At 42.6% G+C, this 21,199-nt stretch overlaps 1 protein-coding gene across 4 annotated transcripts in view; it reads left to right on the top strand.

Annotated features, from left to right (window-relative positions):
• Positions 1–21,199, top strand: part of ITGB6 (integrin subunit beta 6) — a 149,622-nt gene that overhangs the window by 38,037 nt on the left and 90,386 nt on the right. Inside the window, exons 2-5 of one of the 4 annotated variants that reach the window (XM_055572441.1) lie at positions 18,956–19,007; positions 19,177–19,423; positions 19,531–19,606; positions 20,363–20,442. In XM_055572441.1, the coding sequence (XP_055428416.1) occupies positions 19,379–19,423; positions 19,531–19,606; positions 20,363–20,442 (201 nt within the window). In that variant the 5' untranslated portion in view covers positions 18,956–19,007; positions 19,177–19,378. Of the gene's footprint in view, positions 1–18,955; positions 19,008–19,176; positions 19,424–19,530; positions 19,607–20,362; positions 20,443–21,199 lie in introns of those variants that run through there. The other 3 variants (XM_055572440.1, XM_055572443.1, XM_055572445.1) reach the window with 3 other exon arrangements.

Here is a 21,199-nt window from a genome sequence, read left to right on the forward strand (position 1 = left end):
TTAGATCTCTAAAATGTCCATCCCTCTTCACTCACAGTTCTCTGAACAACATCATATTTCCTAAGCCTCTTGCCCAGATTCACTAACGCCCTTCTCCTACCTCAGGTCCATCTCAATCATGGCATGGGTCCAATAGTCCTTCCTGCTGCACGGCTATTACCTCATTAGAGTCCCATTGCCTGCAGAGGGAAGGCCAGATTCCTGCGTTGACATATGACACGCTCAGTAATCCAGTGTAGGAGCCCCAGAAATGCTGCTTTCCGTTGGATCTAGCGCTGCCTCAGGGTCAAATTAGAAAAGTAAGGAGTGGGAAGGGAGTCAGGCGAGGCCTGACACCTGAAGAATCTCCCTCTGGGTGCCCTAATTCAGAATGGCAGAGCAGGACAATTTTAGTAAGCTCCTTGTCATGGCTGAGCTGACATCCTAATGCCCAGAGCTTGTGAGGGGCTGCTCTCTTCCTCATTAAATTCAAAACTCCCTTCTCCCTATGTTCTCTTTAATGGAGCCTTCTCTGTTTCCTATATCCTCAGCTGAGGCTAAAATAAGCTGCGGTAACAGCAGCAGTCTAGGCCGATGGAGCAGGTCCTATGAGGAATGTTCCTAGTTTCATGGCACAGGGAAAAGCGAGGCTAGTGGGACCTCATACTGAGCTCTTAAAGCTTCTGCTTGGAAGTAACATTCATCACTTCCACTCATATTTTATTAGCCAAAGAAAGCCACATGGCTTCTCCTGAGTTCAGTACAAAGAGATGTATGGCACTCATTAAATAAGTTGCACTGCAAAGCATATGGCCAAGCTTGAATCAGTGGTCTTGAATGCATAAAATGGATATTTTGATTTAAAAAAGTCTGGGGCTTCCCTGGTGGCTCAGTGGTAAAGAATCTGCCTGCCAGTGCAGTAGACATGGGTTCAATCCCTGGTGCAGGGAGATTGCACATGGGGCAGAGCAACAAAGCCTGTGAGTCACAGCTGTTGAACCTGTGCCTTAGAGCCTGGGAGCCCCAATTACTGAGCCCTCATTATACAACTACGGAAGCCCACAGGCCGCAGAGCTATGCTCTGCAACGAGAGAAGCCACCACACTAAAAAGCTAGCACACCGCAGCTAGAGAGAAGTACTCAAAGCAACAACGATCCAGCACAGTCAAAAATCAATAAATAATCACATATATATTTAGATCTACCACACCATCCTAGTCAAGGATCCTGACCTCACACCTGAATTATTTCGAGGGGATGAAGTTTTTAAGGTTAACTTAATATATGTCCTACAAAGATGTAGTTTTTTTCTCTTTTTTCCCCTGTGCTATTTAGTAGGGTCTCATTAGTTATCTGTTTTATATGTAGTAGTGCTTATATGTCAATCCCAATCTCCCATTTTATCCCACCCACCCTCTGTTGTCCATACATTTGTTCTCTACATTTCTGTAATGCATTTCTGCAATACACTCCAATATACAGTAGGTGCGGATAAACAGTGCTTGACTCCACTTAGAGAGAGAGAGATACCTAGAAGAGTCAAATTCATAGAGACAGAAAGTACATTGGTAGATGCCAGCAACTGGGGGTGGGTGCTGGGGAGAGAGAACAGGGACTTAGTGTTTAATGGAGATAGAGTTTCAGTTTAGGGAGGTGAAAAATTCAGGAGGTCAATAATGGTGAGCATTGTATAACAAGGTAAATGTACTTACTGCCACTGAACTATACAGTTAAAATATGTTAAAATAGCATGCTTTATATTATGTGACTTTTAACACAATAAGAAAACATTAAAAAATAAAAATAAAGTATTCCCACAGATCTTTTTGGGTCTCCCTGCCCTCTAGTATCTTCATATTGTCCAGTTCTCACTTCAAAAAAAAAAAAAAGAAACACAATTTACTTAAAAAATAAATAGCACAATCTCAATATAGTTGAGGTTAACAAATCCCAAATGAGTAATATATTCAGGACTATGGAAATTCATGTCAAGCAGGCATTGTGGCCAAGGTACTAAGAAAGAAATCGCACTTGAGCTTGGCAATTATGGGTGTACAGGATACCTGTGATCTAAGCAGATATGGTGGATAAGTGCAGGCATTTACAAAAGGATAAGGGATTAAGCAGAAATCAGTAGAAATGGCTTGCTCAGAAATAGGGGAAAACCTATTTGGCAGAAACCATCATTTTCATAGGAGAGTCATGGACAATAAGTTCTAAGAATAGATTGGAGCAAAGTTATGGAAGGCTTTGAAAGCAAGATAGTTGACTTATAAATGTAGTGTTTCAGGTAGTTGTATAATATATGAAGAGAGGAAAAAGGACTGGGAAATGAGATTACTTAAAGACAATGTAAAGTGAAGTAAGGGCTTCCCTGGTGGCTCAGAGGTACAGAACCCGCCTGCCAATGCAGGAGACGCAGGTTTGATCCCTAGGTCGGGAAGATCCCCTGGAGAGGAAGGGGCAACCCACTCCAGTATTCCTGCCTGGGAAACCCCACGGACAGAGGAGCCTGGTAGGCTATAGTCCATAGGGTCGCAGAAGAGTTGGACATGACTGAGCTACTGAGCACGCATGCGCAGACCTCTTTATGAACACTTTATCAAGGCCCAGTGGCGGGTCTAATGACTACTATGATTTGGACACAATTGTCAGTGTTGACAACATTTTGAGGTCTTGGCAAAATTTTTAAAGTGTATGTATAATTCCTCTTGGTGAGAATTACAGGTACTGCTAGTCCTGGTTTGTTGCCTACACTCATAATGAAAGGAAATGTCTAATTTCAGTCTGGGATAGTGCAAATGAATATACAATTTATTTCCCCTTCCAAGGCATGGACTGCCTTCCCTGCCCACAGGTGCTGTTGATAGAGCTCAGGTGAAGAACACATACATTAAAGAATTATTTCTAAGTAAAACATAAGTAACTCAGACGGTAAACAATCTGCCATGTAGGAGACCAGGTTCAATCCCTGGGTTGGGAAGATCCCCTGGAGAAGGGAATGGCTACCCACTCCAGTATTCTTGCCTGGAGAATTCCATGGACAGAGGAGCCTGGCAGGCTACAGTCCATGGAGTTGCAAAGAGTTGGACACAACTGAGCGGCTACACACATGAAACATAAGCTATCGGTGCTCACGGGAGATTGTTTAGATACCTACTCAGGAACGTAGAGGTGACCCACTGTCACTCTGGGAAGCTGCTCTGTAACTAACCCCTAGCATCATGCCTTACTCAGGGTAGATGTCAGTGCAAATGCACTGATTGACTGAAGAAAGTGTTGGAGAGACAATGCAGTGAGTTATACTTGGCTCTCTAAAGGTCCTTCCTGCGGCCATAACATTCTGAGACTCTATGTCTGTCTGACAAATGCAGAAGGAATTCAGTGAAGCCAGCTCATGGAATCCTGTGGCTGCCAGGAAGTGACCGCAGGAGACAGTGCCGGAGGGGATGGCAGGGGAGGGGGTAATGCAATGAGACGGGGGTGGAGTCGGGCGGGGGTTGAAAGCTCAGCACTGAGTTGTAACTCTGTCCCCAAAGAGATCAGAAAGTGGGGTTGCTGCATCCAGTGACCACAGAGGGCAACCAAAGATCAGAGAAACAGCTGAGGCTGCCCAGCTGCTTTTTCTGCTGCATGTCTATCAGCCTGGGCAACAGACAGGAAGTTCATTCATCCAGTGCCTGGCTCATAACTCTCTTGAAGAGGAGATCATTTATACGGTTGAAGTCCTTTTGCGTTTCTGACAAGTGTCATAGCTGAAAGTGTTGACTGAGGATTCCCTTCAGCCCTTGACACCTAGAAAAGGAATAAGAAAGGCTGAATTCAACCCTGTGATGTTCCTGGCAGGACTATGTGCTACCAACTAAGAAGACCATTGTTGTTGATGTTGTTGCTCTTAAGTCGTTCAGTCATGTCCAACCCTTTTGCGATCTCACAGATTGTAGCCCACCAGGCTCCTCTGTCCATGGAATTCTGTATGCAAGAATACTGGAGTGGGTTGCCATTTCCTTCTCCAGGGGGTCTTCCCCACCCAGGGATTGAACCTGAGTCTTCTGCATCAAGAGGTGGATTCTTTATCAGTGAGCCACGGGGGAATCCCATTAAGAAGCCCATCAGATCAGATCAGATCAGCCGCTCAGTCGTGTCCGACTCTTTGCGACCCCATGAATCGCAGCACGCCAGGCTTCCCTGTCCATCACCAACTCCCGGAGTTCACTCAGACTCACGTCCATCGAGTCAATGATGCCATCCAGCCATCTCATCCTCTGTCGTCCCCTTCTCCTCCTGCCCCCAATCTCTTCCAGCATCAGAGTCTTTTCCAATGAGTCAACTCTTCGCATGAGGTGGCCAAAGTACTGGACTTTCAGCTTTAGCATCATTCCTTCCAAAGAAATCCCAGGGCTGATCTTCTTTAGAATGGACTGGTTGGATCTCCTTGCAGTCCAAGGGATTCTCAAGAGTCTTCTCCAACACCACATAGTATGAAGCAATTAATAAGGATAATAATGGTCATATAAACTAGACATTGATGTATGAATTTATTACCCAAGTTAACACTTCTGTATTGGGGGGCCTCATATTGTACAAAAGAGTAATAATAAAAATGGCAGTCATTTTTTATAACATGTCTAAGCTAGCATCAGGTATACCTAATATAATTTTGTCTAATTTCATCCTCACAACAACCTGGTGTGTATTACCAACTTCTATAGTGGGTTGAATGGTGGTCCCATCAAAAGACATGTGCACCCAGAATCTGAATGTGATCTTATTCAGAAAAGGTCTTTGCAGATATAATTAAGTGAAGGATCTTGAGATGAGATTGTCTTGGATTATTTGGGTGGGATCTAAATCTAATGACAAGTGTCTTCATCAAAGGAGAAAAGACCCAGACAGAGAAGGAGAACACACAGAGGAGAAGGCCATATGGAGACAAGGCATTGGAGTGCAGAGTCTATAAGCCAAGGAATGCCCAGGGTTGCCAGCAGCCGCCAGCGGCGAGGAGAGGGACATGGAATAGGTTCTCCTCCGTCAGAGCCTCTAGAGTAAATTAACCCTGCCAACACCTTGACTTTGGACTGCTGGCCTTTTGAACTGTGAGAGCATCCATTTCAGTTGTTTTCAGCCACCTGGCTTCCTCCAAGGTCTATCCACTCAAGGCACTGAGAATCAGGGGAGCTGTGGTTCTGTTACTGAAAATGTCCACCTGACTATGGTCAATCCCTGACAGGGGTCATTTGGGTCAGCTTTGCTCATCTCTCTGCTGCCTGAACTGACAAATAACTTAAGAAATTCAGGTTGAAATACTACTACTAGGGTAACAACAGACAAAGGTTAACCAACGCCTGGAATCAGACTGCCTGGATTTGAGGCCCAATTTTCCACTTAGTAACTATGAGACTGTGGGCAGGTTTTTCAGCCTCTCTCTGGGCCACATTTTTTCCTTTTGTGTGATGGACAGAACTCAAGAGGAGCCTGAGGAGACGTGACCACAGATGTATTGTGGTTTCCTGGATGGGATTTTTTTTTTTTTTTTTTTTTTTCAGAATCTTTTCCATTACAGATTATTATAAGATATTGAATATAGTTCCTGCTGCCATACAGTAAATACAGTAGGTCCCTGTTGTTTATGCCTGGATGGAATTTTTAAATCAAAATAGGACATTAAGTAAAAACTAAGGAAATTTGGATAAAGTCTAGACTTTGGATAATAATAATGTATCAATATTGGTTTATTAACTGTAAGAAATGTGTTATACTAATGTAAGATGTTACTAATAGAGAAACTTAGGGAAGGCTAAGTGCGAGACATATGGGAACTCTGTACTAATCTAAAACTGTTCTAAAATATTAAATTAAATATTTTTAAACAAGGAAAATTTTAGTATCTCATCTCACGGTGTGATAAAAATTTGAAACAGTGCCTGGAACATTATAAGAGCCACATTGTAAGAGCAATTATTTTACAACTAGTATCAAGATCAAGGAATTATGAATAGTATTTGAAGTTTTCCATGAAATAAGCTAAATAATTTTTTTTTAAGTAAGATGATGCTATTATTTTTAGTGTAAGGTTTTCCAAACTCTGCTACTAGATTCAATGTTTTAAAAACACCTACACTGTATTTCACCTTCTTTTTTGGAAAATCAAGCAGAATGAGTTATAATGGCTACTATTTTTGACAACCCACAAGGCAGACAAATTAAGTGCTTCTTATATATTCACTTAGGTTCCCATCTCAGTGAAAGAATAACACTTTTACTGTTAAAGAAGGACATAAAGCTAACCATTGTAAGAAGCGAGGATTTTCAGGAGGGTGATACTGTCAGGAGCAGAGATCCAGATGCAATGGATTGTCCCCTCTTTGAGCCTGTCCTAAGGGCTTGAGAAAGCAGAAACAGAAACAAATTTATAATAAACTGTTGCATTTTATCAATTAAAGAGATCTGTTGTTCAGTTGCTAATTTGTGTCCCACTGTTTGCGAGCCCATGGACTGCAGCACTCCAGGCTTCCCTGTCCTTCACTGTCACCCAGAGCTTGCTCAAACTCATGTCCACTGAGTCAGTGATGGTATCCAACCATCTCATCCTCTTCAACTCCTTCTCTTCTTGCCCTCAATCTTTCCCAGCTTCAGGGTCCTTTCCAATGAATCAGCTCTTCACCCCAGGTGGCCAAAGTACTGGAGCTTCAGTTTCAGCATCAGCCCTTCCAATGAGTTTCAGGGTTGATTTCCTTTACGATTGACTGGTTTGATCTCCTTGATGTCCAAGGGATTCTCAAAAGCCTTCAACACTACAATTCAAAAGCATCGATTCTTTGGCACTCCACCTTCCTTTTGGGCCAACTCTCACATCTGTACATGAATACTGGAAAAACCATGGGTTTACCTCAAGAGATGCTTCCCACCTAAAAGAGAATGCTGTTGTCTTAAAGAAAGTACTCTTCTACAAGCAAGTTGGGTTGATTGAAAGACAGAGAGCTTGAAGACGAGCTGTTGGACCAAAAAGAAACAGGCACAGGGCAGACTCAAGCAGCAGTGGGAGTCCTGTGCCCAGGTGAGAGTGAAACAGGAGGAAGGGGGCAGGGGACAACCTTTGAAAGAATGGCCTAACCCAAGCTCACGGCATAAACTGATTAGAACCATATGGGTCTGAGCTGGTGGTTGAGCTGACTTCCACTAGACCTTGAACCTCTCAGTATATGCTCATTGGAACACATCAGTGAGCTAAATGGCACTCCCACAGGCTCTGTGACCACTCCAAGACTGACCATCAAAGAGCAAAATGTGGGTAGTGGCCCAATGCTTGGAAATCTCCACCCCTTCCATCAAATAGTTTGAATAATCCTCCCCAGCATTAGTCCATGAAATTACCCAGCCCATTAAAATTAACCATACTGTAGTCCAAGGCCCCTCTTTCACCTTCTGAGATGGCTCACACTCTGCCTGTGGAGTGTGTTTCCCTCTAAATAAATCCACTTCTTTTGTATCACTTTGGCTCTCATTTAATTCTTTCTGCAATTAGACATCAAGAATCTGAGCATCATGAAGTCCTGAAACCAGGCGTGCAATCTCAGTTAAAAGACTGTGGGTTCATGTCTCAATCTGAAGGATATGGTTTCAAGAATCATCAGAAGACAGCAACATACAGCAGTGCTTGGAATCCATTTCACAAGGAAAACTAGCCTAGCTTGACTGTAACATTTGGCCATTTTAAGTAACCAAGGTCAGGGCCTAGGTCTCAGTGTAGGAATGAGTCATTATTGTTCCAAGTACTTTATCTGAACCATCATCTAAATGGACCTGACCTCTAGACTTCCCTCAGCAAAGAGAATTATCTTCAAGAAAATCCATCTTGAAAAGTCTTTGAATTAGATAATGCATTCAAAGTGCAGCAGAAAAAAAATGAATTCACATCAGAGTTTTCTTCAGAAATCTGGCAACCATTTTTAAATTTGCTTCTGGGTCTCCTTGACAGCAGGAGAGGTAAAATATCATAAAACTTTCATTACATCTGTACTCTCTTCAAGAACCTCTGAAACTTATTAGATGGAAATGTTAATAAGTACATGCAGGGGGGTGAAAAAGCCTTTTTCTAAGCAAACATTTTTTGTTTAATTGTTAAACAAAGGTAAGCAATTTTCTTAACTGTGGGGCTTCTTAGGGTGTTTAATAGTGTAGTGTGTATTGGCAATTTCTAATAGGGGAGATTTAATAGTCTATATTAACTGAACTCTAGGAACATTTTATTTTCAGGGCAAAGATTAACAGCTTTCTTCAGAATACAGTTTGTGAAATAATATTGATACATGATTATTATCTAAAGTCCATACTTTAAGGCTTCCCATGTGGCGCTAGTGGTAAAGAATCCATCTGCTAGTGCAGGAGATGCAAGAGATGTGGATTCGATCCCTGGACTGGGAAGACCCACTGGAAGGGGAAATGGCAACCCACTCCAGTATTCTTGCCTGGAAAATTCCATGGACAGAGGAGCCTGGCAGGCTACAGTCTGTGGGTCTCAACGAGTCAGACACAAATGAGCACACACACATACATTGCCCATTCTTTATTCAGTGTTCTGTTTCTGGAGACATACATAAAAACAAAACATTCTGTCGGTTAACATTTTGGTCCTGTCTTCCTCACCCTTGATTGCCTAAAGTTTAGTCTCCAAACCATTCCAATAGATTACACCATGCAACAACTGGCCAATAATCCACTAAGGTCTGGACTGAGACCAAGGTTGACCACTGCATTTTCCATGCTATTGGGCATGACTCTATTGATGTCCAGGCTTCCCTGGTGGCTCAGACAGTAAAGAATCCGTCTGCAGTGGAGAGCTGGGTTCAATCCCTGGGTTGGAAAGATCACCTGGAGCAGGGCATGCCAACCCACTCCAGTATTCTTGCCTAGAGAATCTCTGTGGACAGAGGAATCTGGCGGGCTAGAGTCACAGCGGTAACAGAGACTCAGACATGACTGAGTGACTAAGCACAGCACAGCTATGGATGTTTAAGACATCATAGTTTCATACATGTGTAAGGGATATTTTCCCCTTAAAACCTCCCAAAATATTTGCAACTAACAGCAATTTTCTTCTATCAAAAATTTTCACTATATATGTTTGGGCTGGAACTTCAAAATTTTGAACTTGATATGAAGAAAATTATTAACAAATGTTGAAACTCTGCTTGAGTGTCTCACTGTACCAGGCATGGCCTGACATCCTGTCACTCTGCCATCAGCTACCTGGATTTGGGAAGCGGCCTCTGCAAGCGCAGCATCACCCAGAGTGATGCTGAGACAAGTTGCAAGACAAACAGGAGGCTACCAAACAAACCTCTCACACCTGACAGCTCAGTGAAGCCACTTTTTGTCTGAAAGTAATTAGGCCCAATAACATATAGATTCACCACTTCTGTTTAAAAATCCAACATACTTTCAATTAGATACCAGCAGAGTTTGCTTTTATTTTTTTTTATTTTTTTAAATTTTATTTTATTTTTAAACTTTACATAATTGTATTAGTTTTGTCAAATATCAAAATGAATCCGCCACAGGTATACAGAGTTTGCTTTTAAAGGCTTTTCTTCTTTCTCCTCTTCTAATCCTTGAGACATCACCCAGTTAATTTCGAACAGCTTTTTAGAATGATTTATTGTTTAGTCTTTTTAATGATTAGGTTGTTTGCATCACACTCAGTCCTTTTCCCTATTTGACTTTGTGTAAATGTTGTTGTTGTTCAATTATTAAGTCCTGTCCGACTCTTTGTGACTCCATGGACTGCAGCATGCCAGACTTCCCTGCCCTTTACTATCTCCTGCAGTTTGCTCAAATTCATGTCCATCAAGTCAGTAACACCATCCAACCATCTCATCCTCTCCTGCCCCCTTCTTCTGCTGCCCTCAGTCTTTCCCAGCATCAGGGTCTTTTCCAATGAGTAGGCTCTTGGCATCAGGTGGTCAAAATATTGGAGCTTCAACTTCAGCATCAGTCCTTCCAATAAATATTCAGGGTTTATTTCCTTGAGGATTGACTGGTTTGATCTCCTTGCAGTCCAATGGACTCTCAAGAGTCTTCTCCACCACAATTCCAAAGCATCAGGTCTTCAGTGCTCAGTTTTCTTTATGGTCCAACTCTCACATCCATACATGACTACTGGAAAAACCATAGCTTTGACTATGTGGACCTTTGTCAGCAAAGTAAAGTCTCTGCTTTTTACTATACTCTTTAGGTTTGTCATAGGTTTCCTTTCAAGGTGCAAGTGTCTTTTAATTGCATGGCTACAGTCACCATCTTCAGTGATTTTGGAGCCCAAGAAAATAAACTCTGCCACTGTTTCCACATTTTCCCCCATCTATTTGCCATGAAGTGATAGGACTGGATGCCATTTGAATGATGCCATTTCCCTTTTTTTTTTTTTTTTAATGTTGCACTTTAAGCCAACTTTGTCACTCTCCTCTTTCACCTTCATCAAGAGGCTCTTTAGTTCCTCTTTGCTTTTTGCCATTAGGGTAGTATTGTCTGTATACCTGAGGTTTTTGATATTTTTCCTGGGAATCTGGATTCCAGCTTGTGCTTCATACAGTCCAGCATTTTGCATGATGTACTCTGCATAGAAGTTAAATAAGCAGGGTGACAATAAACAGCCTTGACACACTCGTTTCCTAATTTTGAACCAGTCCATTGTTCCATGTCCAGTTCTAACTGTAGCTTCTTGACATGCATACAGGTTTTTCAGGAGATAGGTAAGGTGGTTTGGTATTCCCATCTCATTAAGGATTTTCCACAGTTTGTTCTAATCCATACAGTCAAAGGCTTAGGGTAGTCAATGAAACAGACGTAGATGTTTTTCTGGAATTCCCTTGCTTTTTCTATGATCCAAGGGGTGCTGGCAGCCTGTGTAAACATACTGACCGGATTCAATGAGTGGGCATCAGCAACCATCAGGGAGGTTCCTAAAGTGGCAGTTGAAATAAATCCTCCATGGACCTCCTTAAGTATACTTGTCAAACATAATCATTGGTCACCATTTCCCTCAGTTGTTTAAAGAATAACAACCTTCTTTGATGTTGTAGCTGCATAAATTGCATTTTAAGACGAAAAGGAGTCTGAAATCTTACTTTGAAAAAATTTTTTTTTCAATATATTCATCTCACCTGTCTTCCTATAGTGGCCTAATAAAGAATATGTTTTTTAAATATCTGTTGGGGCAGACTCTTTTGCTACTGAAAGTGAAATGAAAGTGAAGTCGCGCAGTCGTGCCCGACTCCTTGCGACCCAATGGACTGTAGCCTACCAGGCTCTTCCGTCCATGGGGTTTTCCAGGCAAGGATACTGGAGTGAGTTGCCATTTCCTTCTCCAGGAGACTGGAGTGAGTTGCCATTTCCTTCTCCAGGAGATCTTCCGGACTCAGGGACTGAACCCGGGTCTCCCGCATTGTAGGCAGACGCTTTACCATCAGAGCCACCAGGGAAGTCCTTTGCTACTGAAGCTGACCCCAGTAATCTCCCCATGTTGCTAGAGATGGCTGCAGAACCATGGGGATATTGCAGGGTTTTGTTTGCTCCGCCAAAGCTAGTCATGGTGAAATCCAAAACAGAAGATGCCAGCTCATCGTACTTTCACTGTGCCGAAGGCATGCTGACAGCACAGGCATGTAGACGGTCTCACCGCAGAGCATCGCCTGCATAGTTCTGGCCTTTCCTACTCAGCCACAGAACACCTTTTGCACAGTTTTGACTTCCCAGGTTACGAGAGTCACCTAGAGCTCACTGTGACTCTCACCATGGGTGCGTGCTAGTTAATACGTCCTGGAGAAACCTGTTGGTGGTGATGGTGGAGTTACCACGTAGGTGTCTCCACTACTCTTGGAGTCATCCTGGAGCCCTTGATCTCTCTCCTTTGCTGCAAGCAATCCATTTGTAACCCCTGTCTTCCTCTAGAAGTATATCCAGAATGCAGCCACTTCTCAGAATCTTCCTCACCCAAACTTTCACATTTTGCCTTCAAAGCAGAAATGGCCTCTGTTAGGTCTGCCTGCTTTTTCCTTGCTGCCTTTATAGTCTGCTCAGAGTGACCCTTTTAAAACATAAGCTACATCATAATCCACTAGAACTCCATAAAAACTCCCTTCACACTCAGAATGTAAACCCAGAGTTCTGACTGTGGCTCTCAGGGCTCTCCTGACAGCTCTCCACAGTCCCCCTGTCCCTCTGGCCTGTCCCCCAGTACCTCCCTGTGCTCCCCTCCCCTGCCCTACGCTCCACTCCAGTGTCATCAGTCATCTTGACTTGCCTGTCCCCAGACACTCCTGCCGACAGGGGAGGGGGCTGTACTAATGTCACCTGATCAGAGGCTTCCCTGGCCACCCCACCCTGCTCCCTCTCTGACCTCTTACCATTTATCACCATCTCACGTCTTTATTTGTTTGGGTGTTTATTGCCTTTCTCTCCCACAGGAACACAAGCTCCATGAGGCAGAAACTTTGTTAGTTTTAATCAACACAGTGTTTCTAAAACAGTACCTGGCACATAGGATCTCAGTAGATACTTCCTTGAATAAGCGAGTGAATGAATCAGAGTTTATTTTTACTAGTAATGCCCAGCCCACTGCAGCCTCAGAAGTAAGAGATAGAGCTCATCAGGGAAAACGAAAAAAATTGTTTGAAACCAAGGAATCCTAACCTTGGGTTAGACTGCTTGAGTTATCTTTTAAAAAGAAAAAAAGAATGCTCAGCAGTTTTGCAAGACACGAATGAGTGAATTACTCTGCAGTCAATGTTTCTGTCTGTTCACGTGGACTTCTTGCCCTGCTTACCATCTGCTTCACAGATGGGAAATAGGGGCATGAAGAGAGAGTTGTTCTGAGGGAATTTCATGGTGGTCCAGTGGTCAAGGCTTTGCCTTTCAATGCAGGGGGTGTGGGTTCCATCCCTGGTCAGCGAGCTAAGATCCCACATGTCTCAGGGCAAAAAAAAAGAACAGAAACAAAATTATAACAAATTCAAATGTAAAGACTTTTTAAAAATGGTCCACATCAAAAAAATTAATTTAAAGATAAGAGTCATTATGAGAGTCAAATTAGATTAAATTCATATTCACTGATATTTCATGGAAAATCCTACCTTTGGATTTATTCTACAAGTAGGAAACAGAAGGAGCTCAGTTCTTTTATGACTTCAAATAATTTCCCTAACCCAAGGAAAGTGGTTTTCTCAAGCGGGTCTAACATACAAGACTGGCATCAGACTTGCCAAGTGAGAACTGTCTTCCTGTTACTAGCAGGGGACTGACTCCTGAGCTCCTGGGTAAGGTTCTGTGACAGAGCCCCAGGAGTTAATTAATCCTGAGTCATCTCCAGCCCACAGGAAATGCCAGTGACCTCCCTCTCCTGGACGGGGTGCCAGGCTCAGCTCTGTCACCTTCCCTTGAAGGGCAATGTGTTTTGTTTCCTTTGCTTTTAAGTGATCGTATGGGATTTAAGTCTAAGGAGGAATAAAGAAAAGGTTGTATAATCCAGGACCACCTTTCTGTCTCATTTTTGGTGGCAAATGATCCAGAGGATGAACAACAAACAAACCAGAAAGGAGATACCTGGAAAGAGCTAGAGCTGGAACAAGGGGTCTAGAGATGGAGAAACAGACCTTTTGAAAGGTCCCCTGGAGAATTTCATTTCTTGCCGACAGCTGCTTTAGGAGTCTCTAAAGATCTCATATCTACTAGGAGCCAGTTTGCATGGTGACGCAGAGTTCAAGCTGGGGGAAGAAATCTGTCTGCAGGGCTTGCTGCCTGAGTGAGTTGAAACAGTGGGCAAGTTACGTAGCTACTCCTGCCTCAGTTTCCTCATCTGGTAAATGGAGATAAACTAGTTCCTACTTCAAAGGGGAAGTGTGAGAATGAAATAGGACAATACTAATAAAATATTGAACAGTACGTGACACATAGGAAGTGACCAATAAAGCTGTCTACAATAAACACAAATCCTGAAAGAAGTCAGATGGGGATTTACCATAGATAGATGAAGCCTCAGGCCCAGCCCCTGGCTCACCCAGTGGAAGGGCTGAGAGCTGCAGGTGACTCCAGAGGAATGGGAAACCAGATGACCACCAGGAAGCATTTCTAGGTAAACATTTCCAGTTGATTGTCTAATATAATTTCAAGAAGAAAGGGCTTGGAATCTTTAAGGCTTCAGTAATTTGTTGTCATGTTTCTCTCTCTTTCTCATTTTTAAATTAATACACATTCATTTCCAATTTATTTCTCATTTACATTCCTTTTCTTAAAGAGTACCCCCTATATTATATAATCCTCAGGCCCCACAAAATCTAGATTCATCCCAGAAAAATATAATTAAATATTTACCATAATCTTGAAAAGTGGATATTGTCACTATCTCACAGTCTGGAAACTAAAATCCTGAGAGATAAGTGCTGTCCCCAAGGACATACAGTAGGACCAGATTCAGATACTTGTTTACACCAATATTCATAACAGCATTATCCATTATAGCCAAAAGGTGGAAACACCCCAAATGTCCAGGGACAGATGAATGGATACATAAAATGTGGTCTACGCACACAGTGGAATATTGTTTAGACTTACAAAGAAATGGAATTCGGATACACACTATAATGTAGATGAACCTGGAAAACACTTTGCTAAGTGAAATAAGCCAGACACAAAAGGCTTTATTGTATGATTCCACTTATACAAGGTACCTAGAACACTCAAATTCATAGAGGAATGGTAGCCTCTAGGGGCTGGAGAGGGCAAATATGAATTATTGCTTAATGGGTACAGAGCTTTGGTTTGGAATGGTGAAAATTTTCTGGGATGGATAGTTGTAAAGGTTGAATGACAGTATAAATATACTTGATGCCAATGAATGACACTCTTGAAAACAGGTATAATGGTAAATTTTATGTTATGTACATTTACCAAATTAAAAAAGGAAACTCTGGACTATGAGGTAAGACCTAGGCCACAAAATTTTCTCTAGCACTTAGCATGTTTTGGGCATTGCACACGAAGGTGACAGGAAGCTGCTACACATCCTCCTTTAAAATAATGTTTCTGAAGCTCTTGAAATTTGAAATGAAGGTGTCCACTTCCAAATTCAGGCTTCCCTGGTGGCTCAGTGGTAGAGAACCCACCCACCAGTGCAGGAGACGCAGGTTCGATCCCTGATCGGAAAGATCCCCTGGAGGAGAGCATGGCAACCTACTCCAGTATGCTTGCCTGGAGAATCCCAAGGACAGAGGAGTCTGGCAGGTTACAGTCCATGGGGGTCACAAAGAGTGGGACATGACTGAGTGACTGAGCGCCGGCACTTCCAGATTCTGTGCTCCCCAGGTTACACACACCTGCAGGTCAGTCACAACCTTCTGCCCACCAGGCAGTGCGTCACACACAGTTACACCAGCGCCAGACCCAAGAGCAAAGTCTCCACTTCCACTGTCTTCTTTCAGCTGTTCACTATGTAACAGTTTCATAGAAGGACTACTGGAGGGAGATCTGTCTCTTGTCCTTGAAATACAGCTGGTGACATAGAGAGGCCATCCCATCCCAAGAGCTGGCAGTCATTACTAGGTCCCTAGAGTTCAATTTGGCTCCCAGCCAGGTTTACTCAGTGTTTATTCCCCCAGGAGTGTTTTGAGGTGCCCCAGGGCTGGTCTAGCCAGCCCCAGATTGTTATTGTCTGATGTGAATGAGGGGCTGGGTCCAGGCAAGATCCAAGCCAAACAGAGTGAGTCAGATGAGCTCACGTGACTTCCTGAGGTCAGGATTCCACTGAAGACAGTCTCAGAAGCAAAGGCCAGTAAAGGAGTGGTGTGCAGGGGTCATTGCTTCCTTGGGCTGTGTGATGCTCTGCGACTCTACCCACACCTGGGCTCAGATCTCTTGAAGAGGGTCAGACCCCCAGAGTCCTAGGCTGGGAGTCTGAGCACTTGGGATAGTAGGCTTCTATCCTATGGGTCAAGTGGCGTGTCTAAAAGTCTGGATGGTGTGACTTAGGATCTCTGGATCTTAAGGGATATGGAGACACCCTCAACCACCTCTAAGCAATGGGAATTTACTGAAGGGATGCACATTGTGCTAAGAGAGATAAGATCCTGGGGAAACTCAGGAAGGGCTGTGCCTGAGAAAGATCCAATCTGAAAGGGCATTTGGGATCATGGCCTGGGCCATGTTCCTTCCCCTTGACAAAGTGAGTGTGGGGGTCTAACTCTGGTGTTTTCCATTCACATGACTCAGGCACCCTCCTCAGCTGTTTTCACTAGTGACATTTGCAACCTGTCCTCTTGTTGACTCATTAGAGTTCTCGTCTGCCTCACTCATCTGTCTCCTCAGAGCTGCCGATTCCTCCCAACACTCCTGAAGCATCTTTTCCTGCAACCTGATGTCCTCTCTCTGCCGGTTTCAGCTTCCATTATCGAAGCCCTGATTTTTTTAGTCTGTATTTCCCAGTTTAAGTTCTATGGATATACAGAAACAGGGGTAATTCATCTGGTTGCCTTGTCTAAGGAGACGGTTTTCATTTGGGAGACTTTATTCAGAGCTGACCAGTTTTTGTTGTTGTTTAGTTGCTCCGTTGTGTCCGACTCTTTGTGACCTCATGGACTGTAGCCCTCCAGGCTCCCCTGCCCACGGAATTTTCTAGGAAAGAATACTGGAGTGAGTTGCCATTTCCTTCTGCAGGGGATCTTTCTTATCCAGGGTTCAAACCCCTGTCTCCTGCATTGGCAGGCCTGTTCTTTACTGCTGGGCCACCAAGGAAGCAAGTTTAGGGAGCAGCTAGAACTCCTTCCATCCCCACAGCCATGGTCAGGTACTTTTCAGGTGAGGCCTCCAGGCACCAGATCTTTAGGAAGCAAGAATATTTTCCCTATGATGAATCATCCAGAGTGGATGGAGGTTTTCTTGTAGCATTGTTTTTTATATTTTCTCTTAAATGTTGCCCCTTTTCTCCACCCTGTATTTTAAGCCCTTTCACAGCCCAAGCAGGGAACGTCTTTCCCCACTTCTAACGGCGTGCTGTGTCTTCTAAAACCATTTATTCATTTATTTACTCACTATTCGTGGAGTACCAGCTTTGTCACAGGTAAAATACTAGATAATGACAAGCTAAAAATTATCCATTTATTGATAAATATTGACTACTTACAAAGTATCTGGCTTTATGCTACTTGCTGGGAATATAAAGATCACTGAGACACAGTCACTGCCTGATGCATAGTAAAGAATTCAATAAATACTTGTTGAATAGATCAATGCCTTAAAGAGCTTCACAGTCTATTGGGGGAGAGATGCAAGGATTTCAGCAATTACAAGCAGATTGGAAAGGGCCATCCTGGGGAAGGTCCCAGGAAGGGAGGCCTGGTGAGACTCAAAACGTCTCCCTATGGGCACTGATGTCTGTGGGAGACGCGGACAGAGCTGAATCAGCCAAATGAGAGGAATGAGGAGGAGGCCCGTGCCTCCCGGCAGCACAACTGGCCTGTGCAGAGGCTTGGAGGTGGGGAGGACTGAAAATCAGAGAGGCTGCGACTGAGGACAGATAGTAAATAAAGCTGTGCAATTAGGACTTTAGGGGCAGGGTGGAAGTCCGCACAGAGGATAGTAAAATAACACACCCTTCCTACTCCTCTTTCCTCCTACCCAGATTTATTATCATTTTTCATAGCCCCTTAGGACAGCCTGATTTTAAGAGTCTGTCTCCCCACACTTCCCAGCCTGGAATATACACCTTACAGGCCAAGAGCTTGGCTTTGGTCACTGACATATCTTCTGCTTTTAGAATGATGTTTAGCACAAAGCAGATGCTCAATAAATATTTGTTGAATAAATGGATAAATAAACAAACCAATGAATGATGACTAATATAGGATACAAGTATTATCCAGAGATAGGGGGATTAAAAAGCAGAGATATCACTTTGCCAACAAAGATCCATATCATCAAAGCTATAGTTTTTCCAGTACAAATGTGAGAGTTGGGCCACAGAGCAGGCTGAGAGCCGAAGATTTGATGCTTTCAAATTGTGGTGCTGGAGAAGATTCTTGAGAGTCCCTGGGACAGCAAAGAGATCAAACCAGTCAATCCTAAAGGAAATCAACCCCAAATATTCATTGGAAGGACTGATTCTGAAGCTGAAGCTCCAATACTTTGGTACCTGATGCCAAGAGTCAAAGAAGAAGGGGGCGGCAGAGGATGAGATGGTTAGACAGCATCACCCACTCAATGGACATGAATTTGAGCAAACTCTGGAAGATAGTGGCGGACAGAGGAGCCTGGCTTCTTTCTGCAGGCTTCTTGCCATGTTCTCTCCAGATTCCTGTGTGTGACAGAGTTCAAAATTGAACAAAGCCGTCTGAGAAGAACCCGAGCAGTCTATAATTAGTTTTCCTCTCTTCACACAGGTTTCACACACTTGCCTAGAAATACACTTTTAAAAGATAGTCTCCCAGAACATAACTGCAGCCACAAAGAAGCCTGTCTAAGGTTAAGCAGTTTGGAGAGTCACAAAATGAATATTTGTTTGCAATATCTATACACCCCTAACACTATCTTGAATGCATGTGGAAACATTCATAATCAGACTCATGAAATTAGTGATAGATTATATATATTTTAAATCTCTCTTTTGTTCAACAAATAAACATCTTCTGTGTGCCAAGTAGTAAGTTGGAAGCAGGGACGGTACACAAGAAAGAGAACTTGGCCACCATCTGGAAGGGAGGGGTTCAAAAGCTCAGGCACCACTGTTTTCTGTTTCCATTGTTGTTTGAGACTGATTTTGTTCTAATTTAATTTTAATATATTATTTTTTTCTAATAATGGATTTAAATAGGAATTTGATATTTATGGGGGAAAATATCTTTCATCCAATTTAAAAAACAATGGAACACAGTATTTTGCTTTCCCTAGCCTGCCTTCTATTTTAAATTGTAAAATAGTGATTTTTATTTTTCAGAGTTCATCTCAATTCTCTGAAAGGACTTAACAATGGAACATAAAAATCTCAGGTATTTGCCTTTAGCTCATTTTTTAAACCCTCCTGATACATAACTGACATATTCCTGCTTTTATTTATCACCTTTACTGTTTACATTAAACTATAACCATTTTAGAAACAACTTTAGATCATATTTCAATTATTCTTTTGACATTTCATTGGTCATTATTTTACTAAAGGTATCAACTTCCTCTAGGATGCAGAGAGACTAATAGAATCTACACAAAAATTTCTGCTGAATGAATTTCCCCACCTTCTTGGTGATTGTACACCTGCCTTCCTTATAAGGAGAACAAGGAAGTAAATCATGTTGGAGTTGCTCTTAAACACAGCTTTTCTTCTTTACCTGTCCAGGTAGCTTCTGTTTTCATTTCTGTCTTAATGAAAACTTTTTTATTTACATCTGAAGTTTCTTTTCAAAGCAGCGTAAGTAGTATTTACAACTTTACACTTCAAGAAAGAAAGACTTTTAACAGTGTTCAGCTTTGGTCTTGTAATGTTGAAGTAATTCATTTTTTAATCTGTCTGCACAGCGAGAACTGAAACGGATGGGGATTGAACTGCTTTGCCTGTTCTTTCTATTTCTAGGAAGGAATGATCACGTACAAGGTAAGACTTTAGTTTCTCTGATATATTGCTTTTGTGGTACGCTTGACAAACCTGTCATGCGGCTCAGAAACTAGATCTGAAGTCATTTTTTACTTGAGCTGTTCAATTGCTCTTTGCCATTGAACGAACACTTTAACAAATTACAGGCAGACGCAGGACTGTTGCCACAGCGAATGCTCCGGGCTTTAGGTAAATAAATACAAAGGTTGCACGGGCACCTTAATGAGAGAATTAAACAGCACTATGCACAAGAGGATTTCTTAATATCCTTGTGACAACCATTTTGGTAACTTTTCTAGCTATCTTATTGTACAACAAGGCCTTCCACTTGAGACTGATAACCTTGAGACAGAAAAGGGATCTATCTTTTAAAATAAAGCTATAGTACATTTGAAAGAGAAGCATTCTTTAGTGGCTGTGAATAATTTTGAAAAATTGAAGGGGGGTGATGCTGAATGAGGGTGATAAGTATGATGATCCTGTATTTGTGAATGCTGAGATACTTTCACATTCTAAGAAAAAAAAACAAGAGAGAGACTGATTATTTTTGGCTGCTAAGACATGCATATTTTCAATGCCATAGATGTAAAATACAAACTTCACTGTGGCTTGCTAACATTTTCAGGACTGATCTTCGAAGCCTGAAAAATGAACTCTGATACTGTTTTGTTCAAGTGCTTTAAGAGCTGTAGGTCTCACGAGTGGAGTGGCTGAGAGTGTGCTAAATCCCTTGTGTCTTGCTGGGTTTGAACACAGGTGGCTGTGCTGTGGGGGGCGCGGAGACCTGTGAGGACTGCTTACTCATTGGACCTCAGTGTGCCTGGTGCTCTCAGGAGGTAAAACAAACGACCTCAGCGTGTTTGTGAAAAGTGCGCTTACATTTACGGTAATGCCGTCTGTGACCGTTCTCACAGTGTTCCGCTTTCCGTGGTGTTATAGGAGTGACACAAATCAGGAAGGGAGAACGTAAACATTAGTGATGCCAAGTGTTCTTCGTGTGATTATGTTCCAAAGCAATTTGAGAAAGAGTGAATGTCAAATTGTTTTGAAATATATGAACTCAAGATTCTTTCTTTGACCTGATGCCTCCTCTTATTTTAAGGCCATTTCTTCCTGCTCACATGTAAAATGTTGAGGCTCTGGGCAACCAGAGCTCATGGAGGTGATCTTTTCTCAAGTTAAACATACATTTAATTTCAGTATCATAGTCTATTCCATCAGGGGACCAGCATCCTTTCTGAATCACTAACAGGATCAAAGAGAAGGCTCGGGGTAAACTTTACTGTTCAATCATTATCCAATTCTTTTAAAAATTACATCCGCTGGGTGACTCTGTACCACAATGATGACAGAACCTGAAGCAGACATCCCTATCTGATCAGACTGAACTCTATGTGCAGGTAGCAGGGGGATTGGGGATGTATAACAAGCCATCCTGAATCACGGCTTCCGGTGACACTACAGAGGAATCTGTAAAGGATTCCTGGTAAGAAAGACCTGTATTAGCTCTTTCTGGATTGAAAACAGTTCTTTACTAAATCTCATAAAGAGAATCTCAACACAAATCAACCTGTCAGATTCTTGCCAAATTCA

This window comes from Bubalus kerabau, chromosome 3 (assembly GCF_029407905.1).
Source record: "Bubalus kerabau isolate K-KA32 ecotype Philippines breed swamp buffalo chromosome 3, PCC_UOA_SB_1v2, whole genome shotgun sequence".
Taxonomy (NCBI): domain Eukaryota; kingdom Metazoa; phylum Chordata; class Mammalia; order Artiodactyla; family Bovidae; genus Bubalus; species Bubalus kerabau.